This window comes from Podarcis raffonei, chromosome 12 (genome assembly GCF_027172205.1).
Source record: "Podarcis raffonei isolate rPodRaf1 chromosome 12, rPodRaf1.pri, whole genome shotgun sequence".
In the NCBI taxonomy this organism is placed as follows: Eukaryota; Metazoa; Chordata; class Lepidosauria; order Squamata; family Lacertidae; genus Podarcis; species Podarcis raffonei.
In genome coordinates, this window is record NC_070613.1 from 1,750,226 (window position 1) to 1,771,887 (window position 21,662).

At 46.7% G+C, this 21,662-nt stretch overlaps 2 protein-coding genes and 1 long non-coding RNA gene across 4 annotated transcripts in view; 2 read left to right on the forward strand and 1 right to left on the reverse strand.

Moving 5' to 3' along the window:
- LOC128398360 (GTPase IMAP family member 8-like) overlaps positions 1 to 21,662 on the forward strand; it is a 214,977-nt gene that overhangs the window by 184,738 nt on the left and 8,577 nt on the right. The gene's annotated exons all lie outside the window — the stretch shown is intronic.
- On the reverse strand, positions 4,708 to 19,768 carry LOC128424306 (GTPase IMAP family member 4-like). 2 transcript variants are annotated; one of them, XM_053410333.1, is made up of 3 exons: positions 19,712 to 19,768; positions 7,151 to 7,212; positions 4,708 to 6,331 (listed from the first exon to the last, which is right to left on the reverse strand). In XM_053410333.1, the coding sequence occupies exons 2-3, from the start codon at positions 7,167 to 7,169 to the stop codon at positions 5,676 to 5,678; spliced, it is 675 nt and encodes a 224-aa protein (XP_053266308.1). In that variant the 5' UTR covers positions 7,170 to 7,212; positions 19,712 to 19,768; the 3' UTR covers positions 4,708 to 5,675. The 2 variants fall into 2 exon arrangements, with proteins under 2 accessions (XP_053266308.1, XP_053266307.1); XM_053410332.1 differs by lacking the exon at positions 19,712 to 19,768 and having other exon boundaries at positions 7,151 to 7,683.
- Positions 8,852 to 10,164, forward strand: LOC128424315 (uncharacterized). The gene is made up of 2 exons (XR_008332981.1): positions 8,852 to 9,716; positions 9,747 to 10,164. It is a non-coding gene; the product is annotated as an uncharacterized LOC128424315 (long non-coding RNA).

Below are 21,662 nucleotides of genomic sequence, written 5' to 3' on the forward strand. Positions count from 1 at the left end.
GAGGGGTTTTTTTGTTTTTGTTTTTAACCAAGGATGACCACTGGGTAGAAAACCAGTGACTAAACAAGTACTGTATTTTTCGCTCCATAAGACGCACCAGACCATAAGACGCACCTCGTTTTTGGAGGAGGAAAACAAGAAAAAAAATATTATGAATCCCAGAAGCCAGAACAGCAAGAGGGATCACTGCGCAGCGAAAGCAGCAATCCCTCTTGCTGTTCTGGCTTCTGGGATAGCCGCACAGCCTGCATTCGCTCCATAAAACGCACACACATTTCCCCTTACTTTTTAGGAGGGAAAAAGTGAGTTTTATAGAGCAAAAAATACAGTAGTTAAACAGCCATTTGAGTCCAGGTGGGGAAGCACCAAACACCTCAATATATCTTTACTTACAAAGTGCAATGAGTTTTGGTGGGGACTGGGGATAATGGGGGCTAAACCACAGCAAAGGAAAGGTGGATGGGGCTGAAGCCACAGGCACCATCTTTCCCTAGGTTCAGGTGGAAGGTGTCCATTTGGAAAGCCTGCTCCCTCTCAGTGCAGAAATGTCATAAGAGGTGGGGATAACCGGCAGCCACAGGTTGGCTTTAAGATAAGATGAGATGAACTCCTGGAGGACAATGGCTACTAGCCATATCCTCCACTTCCACTGTGAGGGACCAGGGTGCAGGGCACCCATTACTGGGGGCCGGGGGGGGGGAGTGCTGATGTTGCACTCGGGTCCTGCTTGTGGGTGTCATCCCTAAGGGACATCTGGTTGACCACTGTGAGAACAGGATGCTCAGCTAGACGCACCATTGCCTGTTCCAGCTGTACAACTCATTTTAGGCTCCTATCTCATGGTGGGACAATCCCTCATTGTTCTGCCTGGAATTTGGATTTCTGAAAGTTGCCCCCATGTGAGAAGGGAAATCAACTGCAGGTGACATAGTGCAGCGAAAGGCAAAGGCTTCTTGCTGTGGGATGTTTCTGTGAATTCATGCAGTTAGAAAGAATACTCCACACAGTAACTGAAATTATTACTTCCATGTTGAGAAACAGGAAGGTGCTTCTACTCTGAGAGTGAGTGTGGAAGGGAGTTGGCTTTTCAGTGCGTTACTTCTAGATTTCATATCCCCTGCTGTTTAAAAACAAAATATCTTCCAATATCCCAAGGGCTGTCCTATGGACAGTGTTTTCTCCTACTCTGGAGGAGAGGACTCAAACCAATGGCTTCAAGTTGACCACAAACTTGACATGAGCCGTTTTTGGATGGCATGCTTATTTGTGGTACGACAAGGTTAAAGCTCATAAAGCATTTAAAAACCATATTGTCAGGAAAGCACTGTTTAATGTTTGGTTAAGATATAAAGACTTACTGGAGAATAAAACCCCAAGGTGGTTGTCACCAATGGAAGCAAAGGCACTGAAAAAGTCCAATATGGAGGCCAAATGGCCGAAATATTGGGAAATATTGGAACAAGAAGGAGATAAATTGAAATTGCAGAGTTTTGAGAAACTAAAAGATAAGGTGCGAGATTGGCTGCATTATTTTCAAATAAGATTGGCTGCATTATTTTCAAACTCGGACAAAAAAATAGGTTTCCAGGTGGAAAAATCAAAACTGGAAACTGAATTGTTAGAACCCAAAACTAAAACACTTTCAAGAATGTATAACTTGCTGCTAAAATGGAACACGCAGGATGAAACAGTTAAATCTGCTATGATTAAATGGGCACAAGATGTTGGTCATAACATTATGTTTGCTGACTGGGAACAGTTGTGGACCACAGGTATGAAATTCACGGCATGTAATGCCTTAAGAGAGAATGTTATGAAAATGATATACAGGCGGTACATGACACCAGTCAAGCTTGCAAAAATCTATCATTTGCCCGATAACAAATGTTGGAAGTGTAAAGAAAATGAAGGAACATTCTTTCACCTTTGGTGGACGTGCCCAAAGATTAAGGCCTTCTGGGACATGATATATAATGAAATGAAAAAAATATTTAAATATACCTTCCTGAAGAAGCCAGAAGCTTTTCTCTTGGGCATGGTCGGCCAATTGGTGTCAAAGAAGGATAGAACTTTTTTTATGTATGCAACAACAGCAGCAAGAATTCTCATCGCGAAGTATTGGAAGACACAAGAGCTACCCACCCTGGAAGAGTGGCAGATGAAGTTGATGGACTATATGGAATTGGCGGAAATGACTGGCAGAATCCGAGACCTGGGAGAAGAGTTGGTGGAAGAAGACTGGAAGAAATTTAAAGACTATCTTTGGAAATACTGTAAAATTAATGAATGTTAAAATAATGCTTGGATGGGTAACAAGTGGTAATTAGTGACAAAAGCAATAAGATTATGTAAAAAATGTATGGACAGAGGGTTGAAAATTTTGGGGTACGAGATGTTATGACACAAAGTTAAGATATTTGAAAAAGGGTAAGAACTTGCTGAATTAAGTGTGGAAATGGGAACACAAAAGGGGGGAGGTGTGAGGAGGTCAAGGATACAAGCATATGACTTCGAGGATATTGAGAAAAATGGAGTTGTTTTATTTTTTTAATCTTTCTTTTTTTTCTTAATTAGTTGTTTTTTGTGTGTTTTGTGCGTTTTATTTTTTTGTATTGTCTATTTTTATCTGTGGTTTTTCTTTTTTATTTTGTAAGTTTCTATTTTTCTCTTTTGTAAAACCTTAATAAAAATTTATTTTTTTAAAAAAAACAAACTTGACATGAGCCAACAGTGTGACGCGGCAGCTAAAAGAGCCAATGCAATTCTGGGCTGCATCAATAGGAGTATAGCATCTAGATCAAGGGAAGTAATAGTGCCACTGTATTCTGCTCTGGTCAGACCTCACCTGGAGTACTGTGTCCAGTTCTGGGCACCACAGTTCAAGAAGGACACTGACAAACTGGAACGTGTCCAGAGGAGGGCAACCAAAATGGTCAAAGGCCTGGAAACGATGCCTTATGAGGAACGGCTAAGGGAGCTGGGCATGTTTAGCCTGGAGAAGAGGAGGTTAAGGGGTGATATGATAGCCATGTTCAAATATATAAAAGGATGTCACATAGAGGAGGGGAAAAGGTTGTTTTCTGCTGCTCCAGAGAAGCGGACACGGAGCAATGGATCCAAACTACAAGAAAGAAGATTCCACCTAAACATTAGGAAGAACTTCCTGACAGTAAGAGCTGTTTGACAGTGGAATTTGCTGCCAAGGAGTGTGGTGGAGTCTCCTTCTTTGGAGGTCTTTAAGCAGAGGCTTGACAACCATATGTCAGGAGTGCTCTGATGGTGTTTCCTGCTTGGCAGGGGGTTGGACTCGATGGCCCTTGTGGTCTCTTCCAACTCTATGATTCTATGATTCTATTCTATGGTTCTATGAAGTTACAAGAAAGAACATTCCGACTAAACCTCAGGAAGAACTTTCTGACAATAAGAGTTGTTTGACAGTAGAATGGTCTTCCTTAGGAGGTGGGGGACTCTGTCCTGGATGCTTCAGCTGAGATTCCTGCATTGCAGGAGGTTGGACTAGACGACCCTATCCGATTCACACTTTCTGAAACCATATTCAAACCCAAACAACCATCCATTGAAATCCACATTTCTCTGAAATGTGGTGCAGTTTTCCAGCCAAGCAACGTGTACAGAAATTCATATCCTAAGGTATATGTTGAAATGTGGAGTGCTGCACTTTATAACTGGGAAAACTTAAGAGATTCTCCCATCCGTAGCCAGGAGAAAGACCACAGATGGCCAACTGCCTATGTCCTGGCTTTCACTGACTCCACTTGGGACATTATGAAAGAGGGTCTGAGAAGGGGAGAGAGAGAGAGAGAGAGAGAGAGAGAGAGAGAGAGAGAGAGAGAGAACCTCTGGCAGTGTGCTGGATCAGGCCAATGGCCCTTCTAATCCTGTTCTCACAGTGGTCAGCCTGATGCCTGTAGGAAACCTGCAAGCAAGGATCCATGCACAAGAGCAGTCCTCTTCCCTCCTGTGGTTTCCAGAATCTGGCATTCAGAAGCACCACTGCCTTTGACTGTGAAGGCTGAGCAGAGCTAAGTGCCACCGATGGCCCTCTCCTCCATGAATTTGCCTAGTCCTCTTTTCAAGCCCTCCAAGTTTACCGCCATCCCTGCCTCCTGTGGGAGTGAGTTCCATAGTTTAATTCTGTGCTGCATTAAGAATGGCTTTCTCTTATCTGAATCCTCCAACATCCAGCTTCTTGGATGTCCGTGAGCTTAAGTGTTGAAGAGATAAGCCGAGCAAGAGGCAACATAATAGATGCTTATAGAATTCTGCATAGTATAGGCATAGCAGAGTGAGTGTTCTTGCTCGGCTTATCTCTAAACGAAAAAGTCCCAAATGCTGCAACCTTTCTTCATAGGGAAGTGGCTCCATCCTCCTTGAACATTTGGCTTGCCCTTTTCTGAACCTTCTCCAACTCCACAAGATCCTCTTTGAGGTGAGGTGGCCAGAACACAACACCAGCACTTGCCTTACCGATAGGCTGGAGAAACGAGCTGCTGGTGAAAGCTCCCCATCTTTGGAAAAGGGGTCTACATTTCACAGGGGGGCAGAGAAATAAGGGGTGGGGAACATTGGGCCCCCAGAAGTTGTGGAACCACAACTTCCATCAGCCCAGGCAGTCATGGGCAGTGGCCAGGGATGATGGTATTCAGCAACATCTGGAGAGCCAAAGATTTCCCACATCTGGTTTGCACACACACAGTGTCACTGATTGTTTATTTGCAGAGTTAAAGATTATTTATTGGCAAGTATTTATTTGCAAAAAAAATAAATATTAGGACGTGTCAAAGCAATGGACAACAAGAAAAATTACAAACCCACAGCAAACAAGACAATACAGTGGTACCTCGGGTTACATACGCTTTAGGTTACACACGCTTCAGGTTACAGACTCCGCTAACCCAGAAATAGTACCTCGGGTTAAGAACTTTGCTTCAGGATGAGAACAGAAATTGTGCTCTGGCAGCGCGGCGGCAGCAGGAGGCCCCATTAGCTAAAGTGATGCTTCAGGTTAAGAACGGATCTCCGGAACGAATTAAGTACTTAACCCGAGGTACCACTGTAATGCCATTTTCTTATAAATTTGCACAACTGAGCATGGGGAAGTAATAGACTTAGATGGGAACCCAGAGTCAGGCAGTCCACTCCTCTCAACAAAAGCTGGTCTTCTTATGGATTAAAACAAACTCAATCGGGGAGGCGACTGGGGCAAGTAACACTCCCGCCTCAGTCTCCGTTTTGTAAAATGGGAATCATGGGTAAATGGTGTCTCTAACAAGATTATTCTGAGGGCAAACACCAAATGATGTAAAGCGATTTGAGATGAAGAAATATATTTCCTCAGGAAGTGTACAATGCCTACCCTTGCCTCTCTCAGTGGGCTGGGCGGTTTGCTTGGGGTGTTGACAGAAAGGTCCCTCCCTCCTCCAGAAGGCCGGAGGAGGCAGTCCCCACTTTGGGTCCAAGGTTAAATTGGTGGATTCCAGCATCTTACTACCGCTTTCAAACCACGTGTTTGAAATATATCAGGGGAATGATATATCACCTGTTTTTTTCCTTTGAGACTAAGAACTGCTCTGAGAGAGACAGATTTGCAGAGGACAATAGATGGAGGCGGGGGGAAGAGGGTTAAAGCACCCCATGTGCCATGGCATACTCTATTACAGTATGTTACACAGTAATCTAAAATCAGGATTCTTCTTAACCTCTTTTTTGTCCTTCTCTAGCATGTCTTCCATGTAGCAGGGGGCTGCCTTGTTCCTTTCGACCAGGTCGTCAATCATCCCAAGCAATTCAGCCACCTGCTCCTCTCTTTCCTGCCCTTCCGCCCGGTTGTTGAAAGCCAGGCATCTCCCACTACACTGAGCAATCTGGTTCTGCAGATCCTGGTCTCCCGCCTTTAAGAACTCTTTCAAAGGCATACCTTCCAGGTCTTCCTTGCGGGTGAACAAGATGATCATGTAGTCCTTGGCTTTGCAGCTGAAGATCTTCTGGATCAACTGAGCAACAGCTTTCTCTTCTGGGCTGAAACGAGTCAGTTGAATGACTTGTATGATGGCATGGGCTCCCGGGTAGATGTACTTCACGCAGGTCTTGATTTCCTCGGAAGCCACATCTTCTGGAACATTTGTGTCAAAAAAGCCAGGCGTATCAACCACCACAATTCTCCTACCACCAATGACTGTGTCCTCTTTCTTACACTCTGCTGTCACTGAGGAAGGAGAGATGGCCGACGTAAACAGTTTCTCCCCCAGGATGGTGTTTCCGGTTGCGCTTTTCCCAGCTCCAGTTTTGCCGACCAGGGCGATCCTCAGTTCTACAAGAAATAGGCAAGAGATGGTGAGCAACTCTTTTGCAAGGTACTGATACCCACTGGACAGCCTCAAGCCCCCATCACCTGAGCTCCTTGGCTTGGCAGCAGGTGAGGGAGAAATGCTCCTGCTGACCCCTTTGGTTATTATATATATATATATATATACACACACACACACTGAAGCAGGTGTGCTTTCTTTGTACATCTTTCATTGGAAAACTGCATCCAAATGCTGTGATTTGTTTGGGTAGTGTGAATTAGTTAGTTTTGTATAATAAATAAATAATAATAATAATAATAATAATAATATGTTTTTAAATTGCCTACCCTTCACCCAAGGTTCCAGGGTGGGTTACAACAATAAAGCACAATCTTAAAAGCAGTTTCAAGCAACTTACAATTACAGAAACAGGGTGTGCCCTATAGACACCTCAAGCTTCAAAAGCCAGAGTAAAGAGGTCCACCTTCAGCATTCCCCAGAAGCTGCACAATGAAGGCTCCAGATGCACCTTCGGTGCCACCACAGAGAAGGCCCTGTGCTTCCACTGTCCCTGAACTGTTGAGGGTGGTAGAAAAATCAAGAGGACCCCTTCCACCAATTGTAGCACCAAAGAGGGTCTGCAGGGAAAGACGGGGGTCTTTCAGGTATAAGGGCCTGTGTCATTTTGGGCTTTAAACACCAATGTGAGCACCTTGAATATGGTCTGGAAACAAACCATGAATCAAGCTAATGTCTCTCCCATGCCTACATTGATTCCATCCAACACACTCCAGGAATCTGGGAGAATGAGATCAAGGCAGTTTAAAGGTTAAAGGACTTACCTTTTCTTTTCTCAGCCATATTCAGACAAGCAGAAAGAGTCACAAGTCAATATTCAGGCTTTCTAGAGTGGAAGCAAAATGAAAAGTAGAATCAGCTAATAAGAAGCTTTGTTTATGAGGTAGAAATGTGCCCCCCTCCAAAAAAAATAAAATCTTGCCTCACAGAATTCTTTTTGCAATTTAGAGAGGGATCATCCTAAGACGATTTGTGATTCCATGCCACCCCACTGGCTCATGCCCAGAATAAAACCTGTGGCCCCCAGATTCTCACTGACTAAAATGTCATATCTATGTAGCAATCTTCCAAGAGATGCTTTAGCTCAACCTTTGGTGAGGTTCCAGAGGAAGAGAGTTATGGACTTGGGCAGCAGCCACTAATGGCCCCTTCAGACTCCTAGCTGACATCTGAATGGAGAAGGGAGTCGGGAGAATTTGCTTCCAGGAGCGCCAACTATAGGGGGCGGAAGGGGCTTCAGTTCCCTCAATATTTCTAGGCAGGAGGTTGAGCTCCCCCCAAACTGAGGGGGCCACCATCCCCCGCCTCCGCCCCTGGCCCCTGGGTGAGCACTGGCCCGTCGAGGGGGGGGAGGCATGGAGGGCAATGTTCACCCTTCTCTCTCACCAACATCACGTGACACTGGGCCCCCTCAATGTGGGGGGCAAGTCGGTGCCCCTGCTTGCTGCCTTAGTATGAGATACATTCTCAATATGCTTTGGAACTATGCTGCATTCAGGAATGTCAGGAAGGGCAGTCCTGTTGCTGGCTGGCTTTTCCCCTTTGCAAAAGAAGCTGCACAACTGTGAGCTGATCCCCCCAAAAAACGGGGCTTTCCCCCTTTCCTCCTCTAAAAACTAGGTGTGTCTTGTGGTCAGGTGCATCTTATGATGCTTGAATATGAAAGAGAAAAAGTATGAGTGTGTTGCGTTCAGTGCAGAATCCAGTTGGACCCTTGTGGCTGTCCAGCGGGTGCAGGTCAAGTGGGGCAAGTGGGGCACTGCCCCACCAAGCTCAGGCAGCCTTCCAACTTCCCAACTTCCCCTACTTCTTACTCTAGGGAGGGTGTGGCTGTGAACAGAGTTGCCTTTATAGAAATCAGTAGGGAGGAGAAAGGGCGAGTTTGGTCCGTCTGCAATTGGCTCTGCCTCTGCCTACTCCTGGGCTCCCTGGTTTCCACCAGCCCAGCCTGAATGGCCACTGCTTTGGTTCACTGTCCAAAGCTCTGGGTGTCATTTTGGATGTCTGAGCTGTTACGGTAAAAATCTGGGTGCGAGGCTGCTCAGCCACCCAGCTCGTCGGACTAAGTCCGCGGGTCCCTGCGGAGGAAAATGAGCTCAGCCGGAGACAGGAGCAAGCTGCAGAAGATCCACGTTTATTGCGCAACAGGTTCAAGGCGAGATTGAACAGCGAGAAAGGGCTGACATAACCTTTTGAAACTTCCCTCCATGTCCCAGAATACAGTGCAAAATACATCCCAGTTACATCATGAATACATTAAAGAGAGGTTGGGTTACACAGATTACATCATGAATACATTAAGAAGAGGTTGGGTTACACAGGATTAACATATGGAGGAGGGAGGGGGGAATATGCAGAGCTGGAGATATGTGCAGATAAGCACATCCTGATGAGAAGACAATGGTCCATGTACTGGCATTTCCTGGAGGCAGAGTGATTTGACAGGATTATGATCTTGACACCTTGTTTGAGGGATTATGGAGGACAGGGGAGGTGTGATGGAGTCCTAGAGAAATTGAGCAAATTGGCACGTTGATTTTCTATGAATTTTATAGATTTTAGTCCCTTTTGACATTGACAATTGGAAAGAAATTGATATATTGTAGCGAAGAAGAAGGTGAAGAAGACATGCCCCCCCCCTTCCGTATCAGTCCCCCATTCGGAGATAGATTTGCATTAAAGTTCTGTAAGAACTTGCAAATCTTTTCTCCGCACCCTAAATCTCGGTGAAGGTAGGGGTGCCCTGTGAGTGGGAATAGGCTCTAATGGAAAAGGAGGTGGGTTGAGCAGGGCAGCAAAGGAGGGAGCAACACGGACCAATACAATGTACGTGTATGTTATATAGGTATGCACTAAATAATAACTTGGTATCCACCGTACCAGATGTGTGGGTTTGTGCAAACCTGAAGGGGACTTGCAAACCATGCCTCTTAAGGTCATTTGCAAGTATAGTAGTGCAGATAGCTGGATATAGGATATCACATAAAAGAACACCTGTTGTATTTTGTTCAATAGTGGTCTATGCTTTACATTTAGCAGGAAGGTCCACTACTGACTGGAAAAAAAAAATGCAGTTTGATTTTTTTTTTTTTTAGCTCCACCGTTTTTGTGTTCTCAGGTGCGAAGGTAGCTCTTCTGTGGTCTCACACCGGCATAGTGTCACAGTAGTGGCAATCCCTGGTGAATCCACTTAGGGCTTTCATATTAACCATGTTGCATGGCACTCACCACAGCTGGCACAGGTTTGGACACGTCATGAGAGTAATGTCTTTGCCTTGGCCATTCTATGGGATTTTATTATTATAGGCTCTGGTCTTGCAGTCATGGGAAGTTGCTCACTTGCACTTTAAGGACCAAAAGGCTACTTGCAGCCTGGATACACTTGCCCAATTCAAACTGAGTCCAATTTGAATTTATCTTGCCCCATGGTTCTCAACTTTTCAAACCAATCTGTTAAAGCAAAACCACTCTTAAGGGGCACTTGTCCAAAAAAGTCAATTTAACTCTATAAGGGATTATTCCTGCTAAACCAAAGCATATACACCTTCCTGAAGCTCCTCCTTGGTAAAGTGAGTTTTAGCACATTTTAAAATGGGTAGGGAAGTTGGCAGAGTGCCAGGTGAAACAACGAAATGTGGCTATAAATTTATCTAATTCTAAACATTGGACTACATAATAGCCTGATCTGTTAAAAGGCATAAAATGTATGAGAATCCTCCACTGGGGTGTAAGGAATAAGACATTAAACATAAAAACAATTACACACAAAAATAGCCCCCCCCCCATTTGTGGAAATAACACACTGTCAGACACATTTCAACATTCCTACGTAATAATACATAATACAAAACAAACTAATTAAGTATCAGTTGCATATCTTGAGACAATTGTGATATTTTTACGCATGTATCTTCTCAATGCCGGAGCACAGTCTTGAGGTTCAAAAGTGAGAAAATGTCCTTGCAATTCAACTCCTCCCCCCTTTGTCAGGCCCACTCCCCCGGCAGTCTATATCCTTTGAAAGAGATAGCTGTGGCCCCTTTGAAAACTTTGGTGTCTGTTGCTGTTGCAGGTCTTGTGGTGGCGAAGCTTTTCATTGGATCTGTAGTAACACATTTGTAGAAGTGATATCCTGTAAGGGGCAGGGTTTTGGGGACTTAAAAGACAGAGTTAGAAAAGGGAAGGGGCGAAAGGCAAAAAGGATGTCCTTCAGTTTCCGTGGGAAGCTGCAAATAATAAAAATCTTAGCGGATTAAGCATTTTATTCATTTCAATATTATTATCACATTTCCATATAATTACTGTTATTATCTGCTAAGTTTGTTTGCTTTCCTTCACTTTGGTTTTTATCGTCTCCCTCCCATATTATTAAATAAAAAATTACTCCATATGTAGAGAAAGAGAACTGTAAAAAAAAATACAAGGTTAAAATAATAATAAAACACACACACACACACACACACACACACACACACACAATGACCTATGAGGAACCATAAATAAATGCTAAGACACACAATTTTAAGAAATCTGAAGTAACAATGAAAATAAAAGAGTGTTTCTTGATGTGACAATATCGGCTAGGCTGTTAATAGCAAAATACTGGGAAATGACTTAATACCAAGAAAAATGAATGGCAATTTAAAGTTGTGCAAGTACCTTGAACTAGCCAAAATGACAGAATTAATAAGAAATGCTCAGGCAAAAGGTAAACAAATACCATTCCACAAACAATGTTTGGTTGTGCTTCGATTAATTTCATAGACATAAATAAATGAAAACAGATTATTTGTAACTTAAAAGTGTCAAAGCCGCAAAGAGATGGAAGTCACTAATATAGCAGGGATTCAGACTTGTTTCACAGAACAGAAAGAAAGTTGCTGTGGGAGAAAAGAAGGGACAAACACTTTGTTATCGGGGTTCACATATCCTGTTAAAAGGGGAAATTATTTCATGTGAGAAGCCTGTCAGGAAATGCTGTTCCTAAAATGCACACAAACAAAGTCTGTGATTTAAATCCCATTGAGGGGGGGAATGCTTTGATATTTACCTGTGAAAAGAATTTGGCATGTTAAGATTTGAAACTTGGCAACCTCTTGACTTTGATGGTCCAGTACTTAACCCTTTTGTCTTACAAAACAAAAACCCTTTTTGTCTTTCAAAGTGGCCCCTGGAGCAAAGGACACATTAAGGGTGATTTCCCTCAATGGTTCCAAGTTTTACATAAGGAAATTTGGATAAGTTTCTCCCTGCAGCCCAAGCTTTCCAAACCTCCTCTCCCCCCTCCTTCCTCTCGCTCTCTTTTTCTTTTCCTTTTTCTTTTCTTAGCTGATCTAGCCTCTGTGCATGTGCAGAGTTCATGTCTCAGCAAACCTTTTATACTATTGAAAATGTTGAATCTTTTGGCTAAATTACCATTTGAATAAAGGAAATGAAGGGTAAGGAGTAGATTTTTAAAAATAGGATTAGATTTAAAACAAAACAAGAAACTCCGCAATTCAAGCATTTACCAAAGCTAGAAATTTTCTAAGGGATCATGTTTCCTGCAGCCCAAGCAGTGCTTCCTTTATTTACAGGAAAGGGCTATCATTTTGTGTGATTTCCCTCTGGTCATTCGCGGAACAATGCCACGCCCTTATATATGGGAAAAAATGGCCAGAGAGTCAGAATTCATAGGATTTTTAACATTCTAAGTCATTTCAGCCTTACCATTTGCAGACAAAAAATTTTTCCTGCCCTTTATTTACAGGATTGGTCAAGGCCCATATGTATTTGTATGTACTTAAACTTTGAATTGACTTTGAAGTCTGATTTTTAAATAGTAGACAAAATGATAAACACTGTAATCACCCAAATGCTTGATATTACCAGTTGTGCTTCAAAACATCACAGCTTCACCTCTCACCTTTTAAAACTAAAGAGCAAAGCTAGGCTGAATTTCAACTCCATCACTACACCAGAATTTAAGAATTACCCTCCAATGCTTGCGGACACATGTCCTTCCACACAGCCACAAATTGGGAGAGTTGAAAGGGACCCTGGGGTCATCTAGTCCAACCCCCCAAAATATAGGGTTCACTGCAAGATTTCACAGCAAGATTTGTACTACCAAAGAGACACACACATACTTATGTACACAGGCACTACTGGGGAAGAGAGCACAATCAATGCTCCTATCATGTACTAAGGAAGAGGAAAATAAAAGTACCCAGCTTTATACAGAACCCTTTTAGCAGATCTTGAAGCTAGTTTGAGTGAGAGTTTACTTCCTTAGACTAAGAGTGCAAGTTCCTAGAGAAATTATGTCCTGGATTTGATTTAAAAGGGATACAAAAGTTAATAATGTTTCTGAACTTGCATAGGAATAGTACGCCTAATTAAGATTTTTATTTTTTTAATAACGATACATAGGAAAGTGAGATGTCGGGTACTTTTAGCAAAGAATGTGCCCCCCTCCCTTGTTGAAGGAAGCTTACTCAGGAGTAAATTCACTTGGCACAGAAGTAAGAGGGGGGGGGACCTGAAAGAGACTGAAACAAGTGGGGGAGGCATTTTCCAATAAGAAGCCAGGAAACCCTGGCTGATCTTAGAGACTGTTATGTACTGAGTTGAATAGGATCCAAACTGCAGCAGTCTGATTGGTCCTAGAACAATAGGATCCAAAAGGCAGCAGTCTGATTGGTCCTAGAACAATAGGATTCAGAATGCAGCAGTCTGATTGGTCCTAGAACAATGCAGCAGTATGATTGGTTGGCAGGAACCACCCAATCATGCTCCAGATAGAAGTGAATCCACAACCTGATTGGCTTACAGTAGAATTCCGGAATTAGCCAATCATGTGCAGCCCATTGTGTAAATAATGTATATAAAGCAGATACTTTGAGGGGACATTCATTCATTCCTCCTCACCACTATGAGCTGAATAAAGAGCATGAAATCACTTTGTGACTCTGAGTATATTTCACTGGCGACGAAGGTGGGATCCCGCTGAGCTGACTGCCACACACAGCACCGCAGCACCGCCACCTGCCGCACCGCTGCCTCGCACCGTGTATCCAGGCTTCAGCTCCGGGACACAAGGAACTCAGAATGGCAACCGACAGCAGCTTCTCGCCGTTCAACCCAGCATCTGGAGACTGGGAAGCGTACGCCTCCCGTTTCACCTTCCTCCTAGAAGCCAAAGGAGTCACCGAGGAAGAAGACGCCAAGAAGAGGGCAATATTCTTCAGCGTCTGCGGAGAGGAGACGTTTGAAATCGCCCGGACTCTCCTTGCACCTGAAGACGTTGCTACTGTTCCATACAAAACAATAATGGAACAGCTGAAGGGGCACTTTTCGCCACAGCCCTCAGTGATGGCTCGTCGAAATGCCTTCTACGCAAAGTGGCAAGCCCCTGGGGAAACCATAACTGGGTTTGTGACCTCTCTCCGCCAAGCCGCCCGGTTCTGCAACTTCTCAGAGCTGGAGAACATGCTTCGGGACCGCCTCATCGGTGGCCTGAAGGATGAGAAGCTGCAACGACGCCTCTACGCTAAGAAGGACCTAACGTTCCAGGTTGCTCTGGAGGAGGCCCTAGCAACGGAAGCTGCCGAGAGGTCGACGCAAGAGGCACGGCCAAGCCAGCCGTCCCAACTGAGGGTCCACCACGAAGACCTCACCGACGACTCAGGATCCAACAGGGAGGAGGTGCACCGAGTACAGCAGCGCACTCAAGCAGCCCACATACCACAGCTGCCTCGACGAGAAGGAGGGAACTGCGCAAGCTGTGGAGAAAGTCACGAGAGGAGGACCTGCCGTTTCCGCAACGCAGAGTGCAGGCAGTGCAGAAAATTGGGACACATCGCCCGGGTGTGTCGGGCTTGGCCCACCCAACGCCAGGCATCAGATGACCAATCCAAGAGCCCCAGGTCCCGGGGCCCAACGCACCAAGGCAACTCAACGGAGCTCACGGACTTCCAGGTATACCAGTTGCCCCACCCCAACGTAGAGAAAATTTATGTAGAGGTACAGATAGAGGGGGCCCCATGCCGCATGGAGCTTGACACGGGTTCAACTCTATCCATAATCTCGGCAAGGACCTTAAGGAAACTGTGTCCTACTGGGGGTCCCAAACTCAGGCCGGCCCCATTCACCCTCCGGGACTTCCAGAAACGTAAGGTCCCCACAATGGGGGTGGGGACCTTCAGGGTGCAATACCGAGGGCGGACGCGGCAACTGGACTTGCTTGTGGTCAAGGGCCCCTACATTAGCTTACTGGGATTGGCATGGTTTGGACCACTGGGGCTAGCCGTCACCGGGGTGAACCACACGAGCTTACAAGTGGACGTGGACACCATATGCAAGGAATTTCCGGGGGGGGTTCGATGGGAAATTGGGACAGTATACGGGCCCCCCCATTGCTCTACAGCTTGACCCCGCAGTACGACCGGTCAGGCTCAAGGCCCGCCGGGTCCCGTTCGCTCTGAAACCCCGTATAGACGAGGAATTGGACCGACTCGTGGAGCAAGGAGTGCTGGAGCCGGTGCCTAATGCCCCCTGGGAAACCCCAATCGTCACACCCGTCAAGCCTAATGGTTCGGTCCGCATCTGCGCAGACTACAAATGTACCATAAACAAGGCCCTCACGGCCCATGCATACCCAGTGCCAGTGGTCAGCCATGTCCTTGCCACCCTGGCTGGGTCAAAAAATTTTGGCAAGCTGGACTTGGCCCAGGCATATCAACAGCTGCCAGTAGATGAGGCCACAGCAGAGGCACAGACGATTGTGACGCACAGAGGAGGGTTCAGGGTAAAGCGGCTGCAGTTCGGTGTCAGCGTGGCACCAGGCATATTCCTGAATCTAATGGACTCTCTCCTTAAAGGGATTCCTGGCGTCACCCACTTCTTCGATGATGTGTTGATTGCCGGGCCCACACCAGAGGAGTTTGAGGACCGCCTCCGCACCGTTCTGCACCGTTTCCAGACGGCGGGTCTCAAGGTGAAGCGGGAAAAATGTCTACTAGGAGTGCCTCAGGTGGACTTTCTGGGATTTATGGTGGACGCAGAAGGGGTCCACCCGACTGGGGACAAGGTACGGGCCATTTGTGATGCCCCAGCGCCCAAGAACAAGACTGAACTTCAGGCCTTCTTGGGACTATTGAACTTTTACCATTCCTTCCTTCCCCACAAGGCGGCGGTAGCGGAGCCCCTACACAGACTCCTGGACAAGCAGGCCCCTTGGGTGTGGGGCCAGCGCCAGGAGGCCGCATTCCAGGCAGTCAAGGACTTGCTTGTCTCAAACTCAGTCTTGGCACACTTCGATGAGAGGCTGCCGGTGGTGCTAGCATGCGACGCCTCACCCTATGGCATTGGCGCTGTCCTGGGACACCAACTTCCGGATGGAAGAGAGGTACCGGTGGCATACTTTTCCCAGACACTCAACGCAACCGAGTGGAACTACTCGCAAATCGACAAGGAGGGTCTGGCAATCGTGAAGGGAGTAAAAAAATTCCATGATTTCTTGTACGGGCGGCCCTTCACCGTGGTGACTGACCACAAGCCGTTGCTTGGCTTGTTTGCCCCCGAAAAGCAGACCCCCCAAGTGCTGTCTCCTCGCGTCCTCAGGTGGTCAATTTTCCTTGCCAGCTACCAGTATGCACTGATTCACCGCCCTGGGAAGGCGATGGGCCATGCGGACGCCCTCAGCAGGCTACCACTACCGGAAACAGGCCCCGACCCAGCACCTGCACAAGAGGTTATGAGCCTGGAGCTGCTTCCCGACCGCCCCATTCAGGCACAAGAAGTTGCACACCATTCCAAGAAAGATAGGGTCATCTCCCGGGTCCTGGACTGGGTGTGGAGGGGATGGCCCAGCAGCAGCCCCGGGCCAGAATTCGCCGGCTACACAACCCGCAAACATGAACTGTCGGCTCACAAGGGGTGCCTGTTATGGGGAAGCAGGGTCGTTGTTCCCCAGCCCCTCCGCAAAAAGGTCCTCACAGCCCTACACGAGACACACCCAGGGGTAGTAAGAATGAAGGCCCTTGCCAGGAGTTATGTGTGGTGGCCGGGGATCGACGGAAAGATAGAGGCCTGGGTCAAACACTGCCAGGCCTGCCAAGAATCCCGCCCAGATCCCCCAAGGGCCCCAGTCCAGTCCTGGGAGTCCGCCCGAGCACCATGGTCACGCCTGCATGTGGACTTCGCTGGCCCCTTTCAGGGGAAAACATTCTTCATAGTGGTGGACTCCTACACCAAATGGCTGGAAGTCGCACTGGTACCGTCCACTTCTATGTCCGCAGCCATCCAGGTACTACGCAGGCTGTTTGCAACCCACGGGCTCCCTGACACTCTCGTCTCAGACAACGGGACTGCATTTACGTCAGGAGACTTCCAAACCTTCCCAGCGCAGAACGCCATCCGCCACATCCGTTCGGCGCCATTCCACCCTGCCACCAATGGCCAGGCAGAACGCATGGTGCGGACCACCAAGGACACCCTTCGCCGCATGACGCAAGGGGATTGGGAGTACCGCCTTGCCACATTCCTCCTAGCACAGCACAGCACCCCCAGCTCAACGACTGGCCGGAGCCCCGCTGAACTACTAATGGGTCGGCGCCTTGCAATCAGATTGGACCACCTTCACCCCGATAGAGCTCAGGATGAGGTAGTGGTGGGGGAAGGCAGGAACCCCCGGACCTTCGAGGCCCAGGACCCAGTGTACGCAAAGAATTTTGGGGCAGGCCCTGCATGGGTACCCGCTAGAGTCATCAGGGTCACTGGCCCCGTGTCGTACAAGGTGCTAACAGATGGGGGGCAATGCTGGCGCCGCCACTGCGACCAGATACGGCGACGATTCCCAGGAGAAAACCAGGAGGAGGAGGACAGGTCAGAGGAGTCCCAAGGGAACAGTGGGGCAGTGAGGCCCATAGAGCAGCAGGGGCAAGCAGGAGAGGCAGAATCAGTAAATACAGAGAGGACCCATGAGGCCGAAAGGACACCGGAACCAGAACCACGACTGAGCGAGCCGGTTGCGCCAGACCAAACAGCCCCTTCACAGCCAGCATCCTTGGAACACGAGCCAGAACCGGAACCCCGGACCAGGGAACACCCCAGGCCACAACGCACACGTAGGCCGCCGGCGTACCTTGAGGACTATGAATGCGACCTCCCGGGCAGGACTGGAACTTAGAGGGGAGGGGTGTTATGTACTGAGTTGAATAGGATCCAAACTGCAGCAGTCTGATTGGTCCTAGAACAATAGGATCCAAAAGGCAGCAGTCTGATTGGTCCTAGAACAATAGGATCCAAACTGCAGCAGTCTGATTGCTCCTAGAACAATAGGATCCAAAAGGCAGCAGTCTGATTGGTCCTAGAACAATAGGATTCAGAAGCAGCAGTCTGATTGGTCCTAGAACAATGCAGCAGTATGATTGGTTGGCAGGAACCACCCAATCATGCTCCAGATAGAAGTGAATCCACAACCTGATTGGCTTACAGTAGAATTCCGGAATTAGCCAATCATGTGCAGCCCATTGTGTAAATAATGTATATAAAGCAGATACTTTGAGGGGACTTTCATTCATTCCTCCTCACCACTATGAGCTGAATAAAGAGCATGAAATCACTTTGCGACTCTGAGTATATTTCAGGGGCCCTTGCTCTGTCTCGCGCAATGTCTCCTGCACTGACTGGCAGACGCTTCCCAGGCCCAAGACTCTCCCCCGCCCCACCTGGAGAGGCCGGGGGTCAAACCTCGGACCTTCTGCATGCAGTGCAGCTGAGCTGATTCTCCCTCATGGTGAAAGATTCCCTTGCTCTGAGTTTGAGTGCAGATGGGCTGGAGAGAACAGAGGAGGGAAGGGGGAGATTCCACTTTGACCGGCGAACCGAGGTCTTGATCCCTGAATTCAGTGATTTGGGAAGAGATGCCACCGAAGGATTGATTTTTCTGAGAGACCCTTTCTCTTTCCTCTGCCTCTCCTTTCTCTATCCAGTTCAATGGAGAGATTTCTTTCTTGCAGGGAGAAGCTGTGTTCTGAAAAATCCCTGGTGTGGGGCAGAAGAAGTCATTTCCATTCCTCCCCCCCCCCCATGGCAAAGGAAACACGACAGCTCTAATTCTGGGATTTGTCAGTCTCTATGTCTGGAAATTTCGGGCAATTCTGGCAGGGGAATAAAGGGAAAGGGAAATGTTCTTTTAAAAATAAACTTTAAAACCCCTAAAAAGATGTTCCTGCAGATTGTCAGGCTCAATCCACCATGGAGGGGCTCCTTTAACTGCAAATTTAATCAAAAGGAAAAGATTCATTATTATACAGGCAAGCCAAAGTTTTGCTTCCAAGACTCAGATTTTCTTCAAAAAGTTTTTATGTGTTTTATGTTGAGATAACCTCAAATTAATTTTTAAAGGTTTTTGGTCCAAAATTGGGTGCAGGAGATTTTTTGAAATTTTTGATTTTCAGGCGATTTAGGCTAATGCAATTTCTGCTTCAGTATAGGGAAAACCTCCTGTTTTGCTTATTTTTCAACCGATTGGGCTTATATTGGTATCAAAATAAAGGTAATTGTGGTCTCTTTCAAAATAAGGTATAAAAATGGTATTAAGTGCCGCAGAAGAGGGTCACCGACTATTCAAAGTGAATTTTTGTCATTTTATTCCCGGTAGGTTCAATAAGCCATAGTGCGCAAACCACAACTAACACGTGTATCATACTTTTGTTGTAGAATGGGCTAACCATGTACTTGTTATGTTATAAAAATAAGGAGGGTGTTTTTTTGTGGTTATAAAATAAATTGATTTTGAAGTAAATTTTTTACAAAGCAAATTACTTCTTTGGACAGGTGTAATGTCTCTAGCCTGAAATAACTCTCACATTCACGAGAATAGTTAAAATTGTAATCTCTTATGTTACAGTGTCATCTGATATATTTTAAAAATTAAGTTTTATTGATTATATAATAAAAACAAAATGCGTCTCAGACCCCTTGTTCATTTTATTGTGTAAAACACTTCTGCAAGAAATTGCATTAGCCTAAGTCGCATGAAAATTGAAATTTTCAAAAAATTCTCCCTTGTCCAATTTTGGACCAAAAAAACTTTAGAAAATAAATTGAGGTTATCTCATAGGTATCTACACATAATTTTTTTGGAAGAAAATGTGAGTCGTGGGAGCACAATCGAGTATTAAAATCAGGTTATTTGGCGTGGAATGACCCAAGAGCTCTAACTCAGTCTCAAGCAACAGGTCAAACAAAGCAGACCTTGAGCATCTCTGAGGCAGGTTGAGATACAGAAGACTTAAAGTCAGACCTTGTGGCTGCTGCTCCCTTTCCCAAATACCAACCTGTGGTCCGTCTGAGGTGTGGGTCTCCCTCTGTGTGGGTCTCCCTCCGTGTGGGTCCAGTGGCGTAGCGTGGGTTGTCAGCACCCGGGGCAAGGCAAGTAATTTGCGCCCCCTAACCCGTGGATTTGTGCCCCCTAACCCATGGATTTGCGCCCCCTAACCCTAACCCCCAGATGTTGCGCCTGGTGCGGCCGGCCCCCCCTGCACCCCCCACGCTACGCCACTGTGTGGGTTTCCTGCTGCTGCTCTTGTGTGCTTCTCCAAGAACTGCAGGAGACCAAATGCAGCTCCTCTGAAATTATCCTCCCAGAGAGCAGTTTTGTCCTCTCCTGTAGCCAATAGAAACAGAAATGCAATTCCGGGAAGCTGTTTTGGCTTCTCAGAACATGATCTGGCTGCTAGCCATGAATGCTTTTGGGGGGGTGTGGAGCTCATGCTTGCCTTCTCCATTTTATTTAGCTTAGAACAGAGTCGGCCATCGACAGAGAGGGAGAGAAGAAACTGCAGAGCAGAGAGACCATTGAACACGAGAGTCTTCTTCAAGCTCCAGAGGCGTCACAAAGAAGGTACCGTTGGCTTCCTTGTCTGAAGCTCCCTTTGCAAGGAGATGTCACCTGGCTCAGCCATGCCCCACCTGGAGATGCAGCGGTGAAACCGAAGACCATCTCTATGCAAACCAGATGCTCAGCTGCTGAGCTGTGCCCCCTGCCCCAATTCACATGGAGAAAAAAGGAAGCTGTTTTGTACTGAACCAGACTGACTGGTGCATTTAGATTAGTATTGTCCACACTGACAGACAGTGGCTTCTCGAGGGCTTCTGAGTGGGGAGGTTCCGGGGGGGGCTGAAATGGCGACATTCAGCAGCAGCAGAAGGAAGCAAGTGGGAGAGAGTCCACTGGGGGGAGGGGGAGGCGCTGGAACTGGTTGGCATCAGCCCCCTCCCCACTCAAAAGCAGCTGCCTTCAAGAGGTGGTCATCTCTGGAGGGTATTTTCATCAGGACTAGGCCCAAGGAGCCTACAGACCATCATCCTCCCACTTCCGGAGGCGGCGCCTCTGACAATGGCGGATTCCCTCTAACTTAGAGGGAGACAGCTCCGCGGAAATTGGGTCCTACCGCTGCAGCAAAGCGGGGACCCTTTAAAAACCGCAGGCGGAAGAAGCCTGCGGACCTGGGACTCGGCGGGCACCGTTGGCGCCCCCCCGTTTGGCAAAGGAACCCTATAAAGGGCTCCGGAGGGAGACGGGGGTTGGTGTGGTGCTGAGAGTCAATCGCTATCTCTGCGGAACGAAGCTGCACAGCTGTTGTCGGAGAGCGCTGTCCTTCTTCCTATGACAATTCGGATTCTAAACAACAACCCGTGAGTAGGACAATTGAAAAATTTGCATTAAAATACAGCCTGGAATTTGACCTGAAACGGGAAGGTGTAAAAAGGAAGTCCACCTCCCGTCCTTTGTATAAAGATCAAAGCAAAGATTTTACAAGCTAAAAGCCGGGAAAACAGATAGCCTGAAGGTTCCTGCACTTTTAACCATCAAAACCCCTCTTGACAGCAGGAGGAAAGGGGGGGAAATTTGACTTTTTAGGCCTGCAGAGAGAGAGTTAAGAAAATAAGTTTCCACTGTCCCTAACCTGGGGACGGAATGAAGGAAAGAAACGGTCGGTGATATTTACAATTTGAAAATAGAAAAATTGATATATAGAACTGGAAAAGGGAAAAATAATTCCAAAGCCGCTTTCTGCCTGTTTGTTTTATATTGAAAGGAAATAAAGTATCTGGAAACCGAAAGGAATTTTTCCTTGTTGGATACAATTTAAAGATGGATGCCAAAAAGTAACTACACCCCCTAGAGGAGGCCTGCCAGTGTGTCTGTTTTTTAGTTATAAAGAGAACATTGTATCAGGGAAAACTAGACCGTGGGACCAGCTCCCTGACCTTGACAGAAATGAA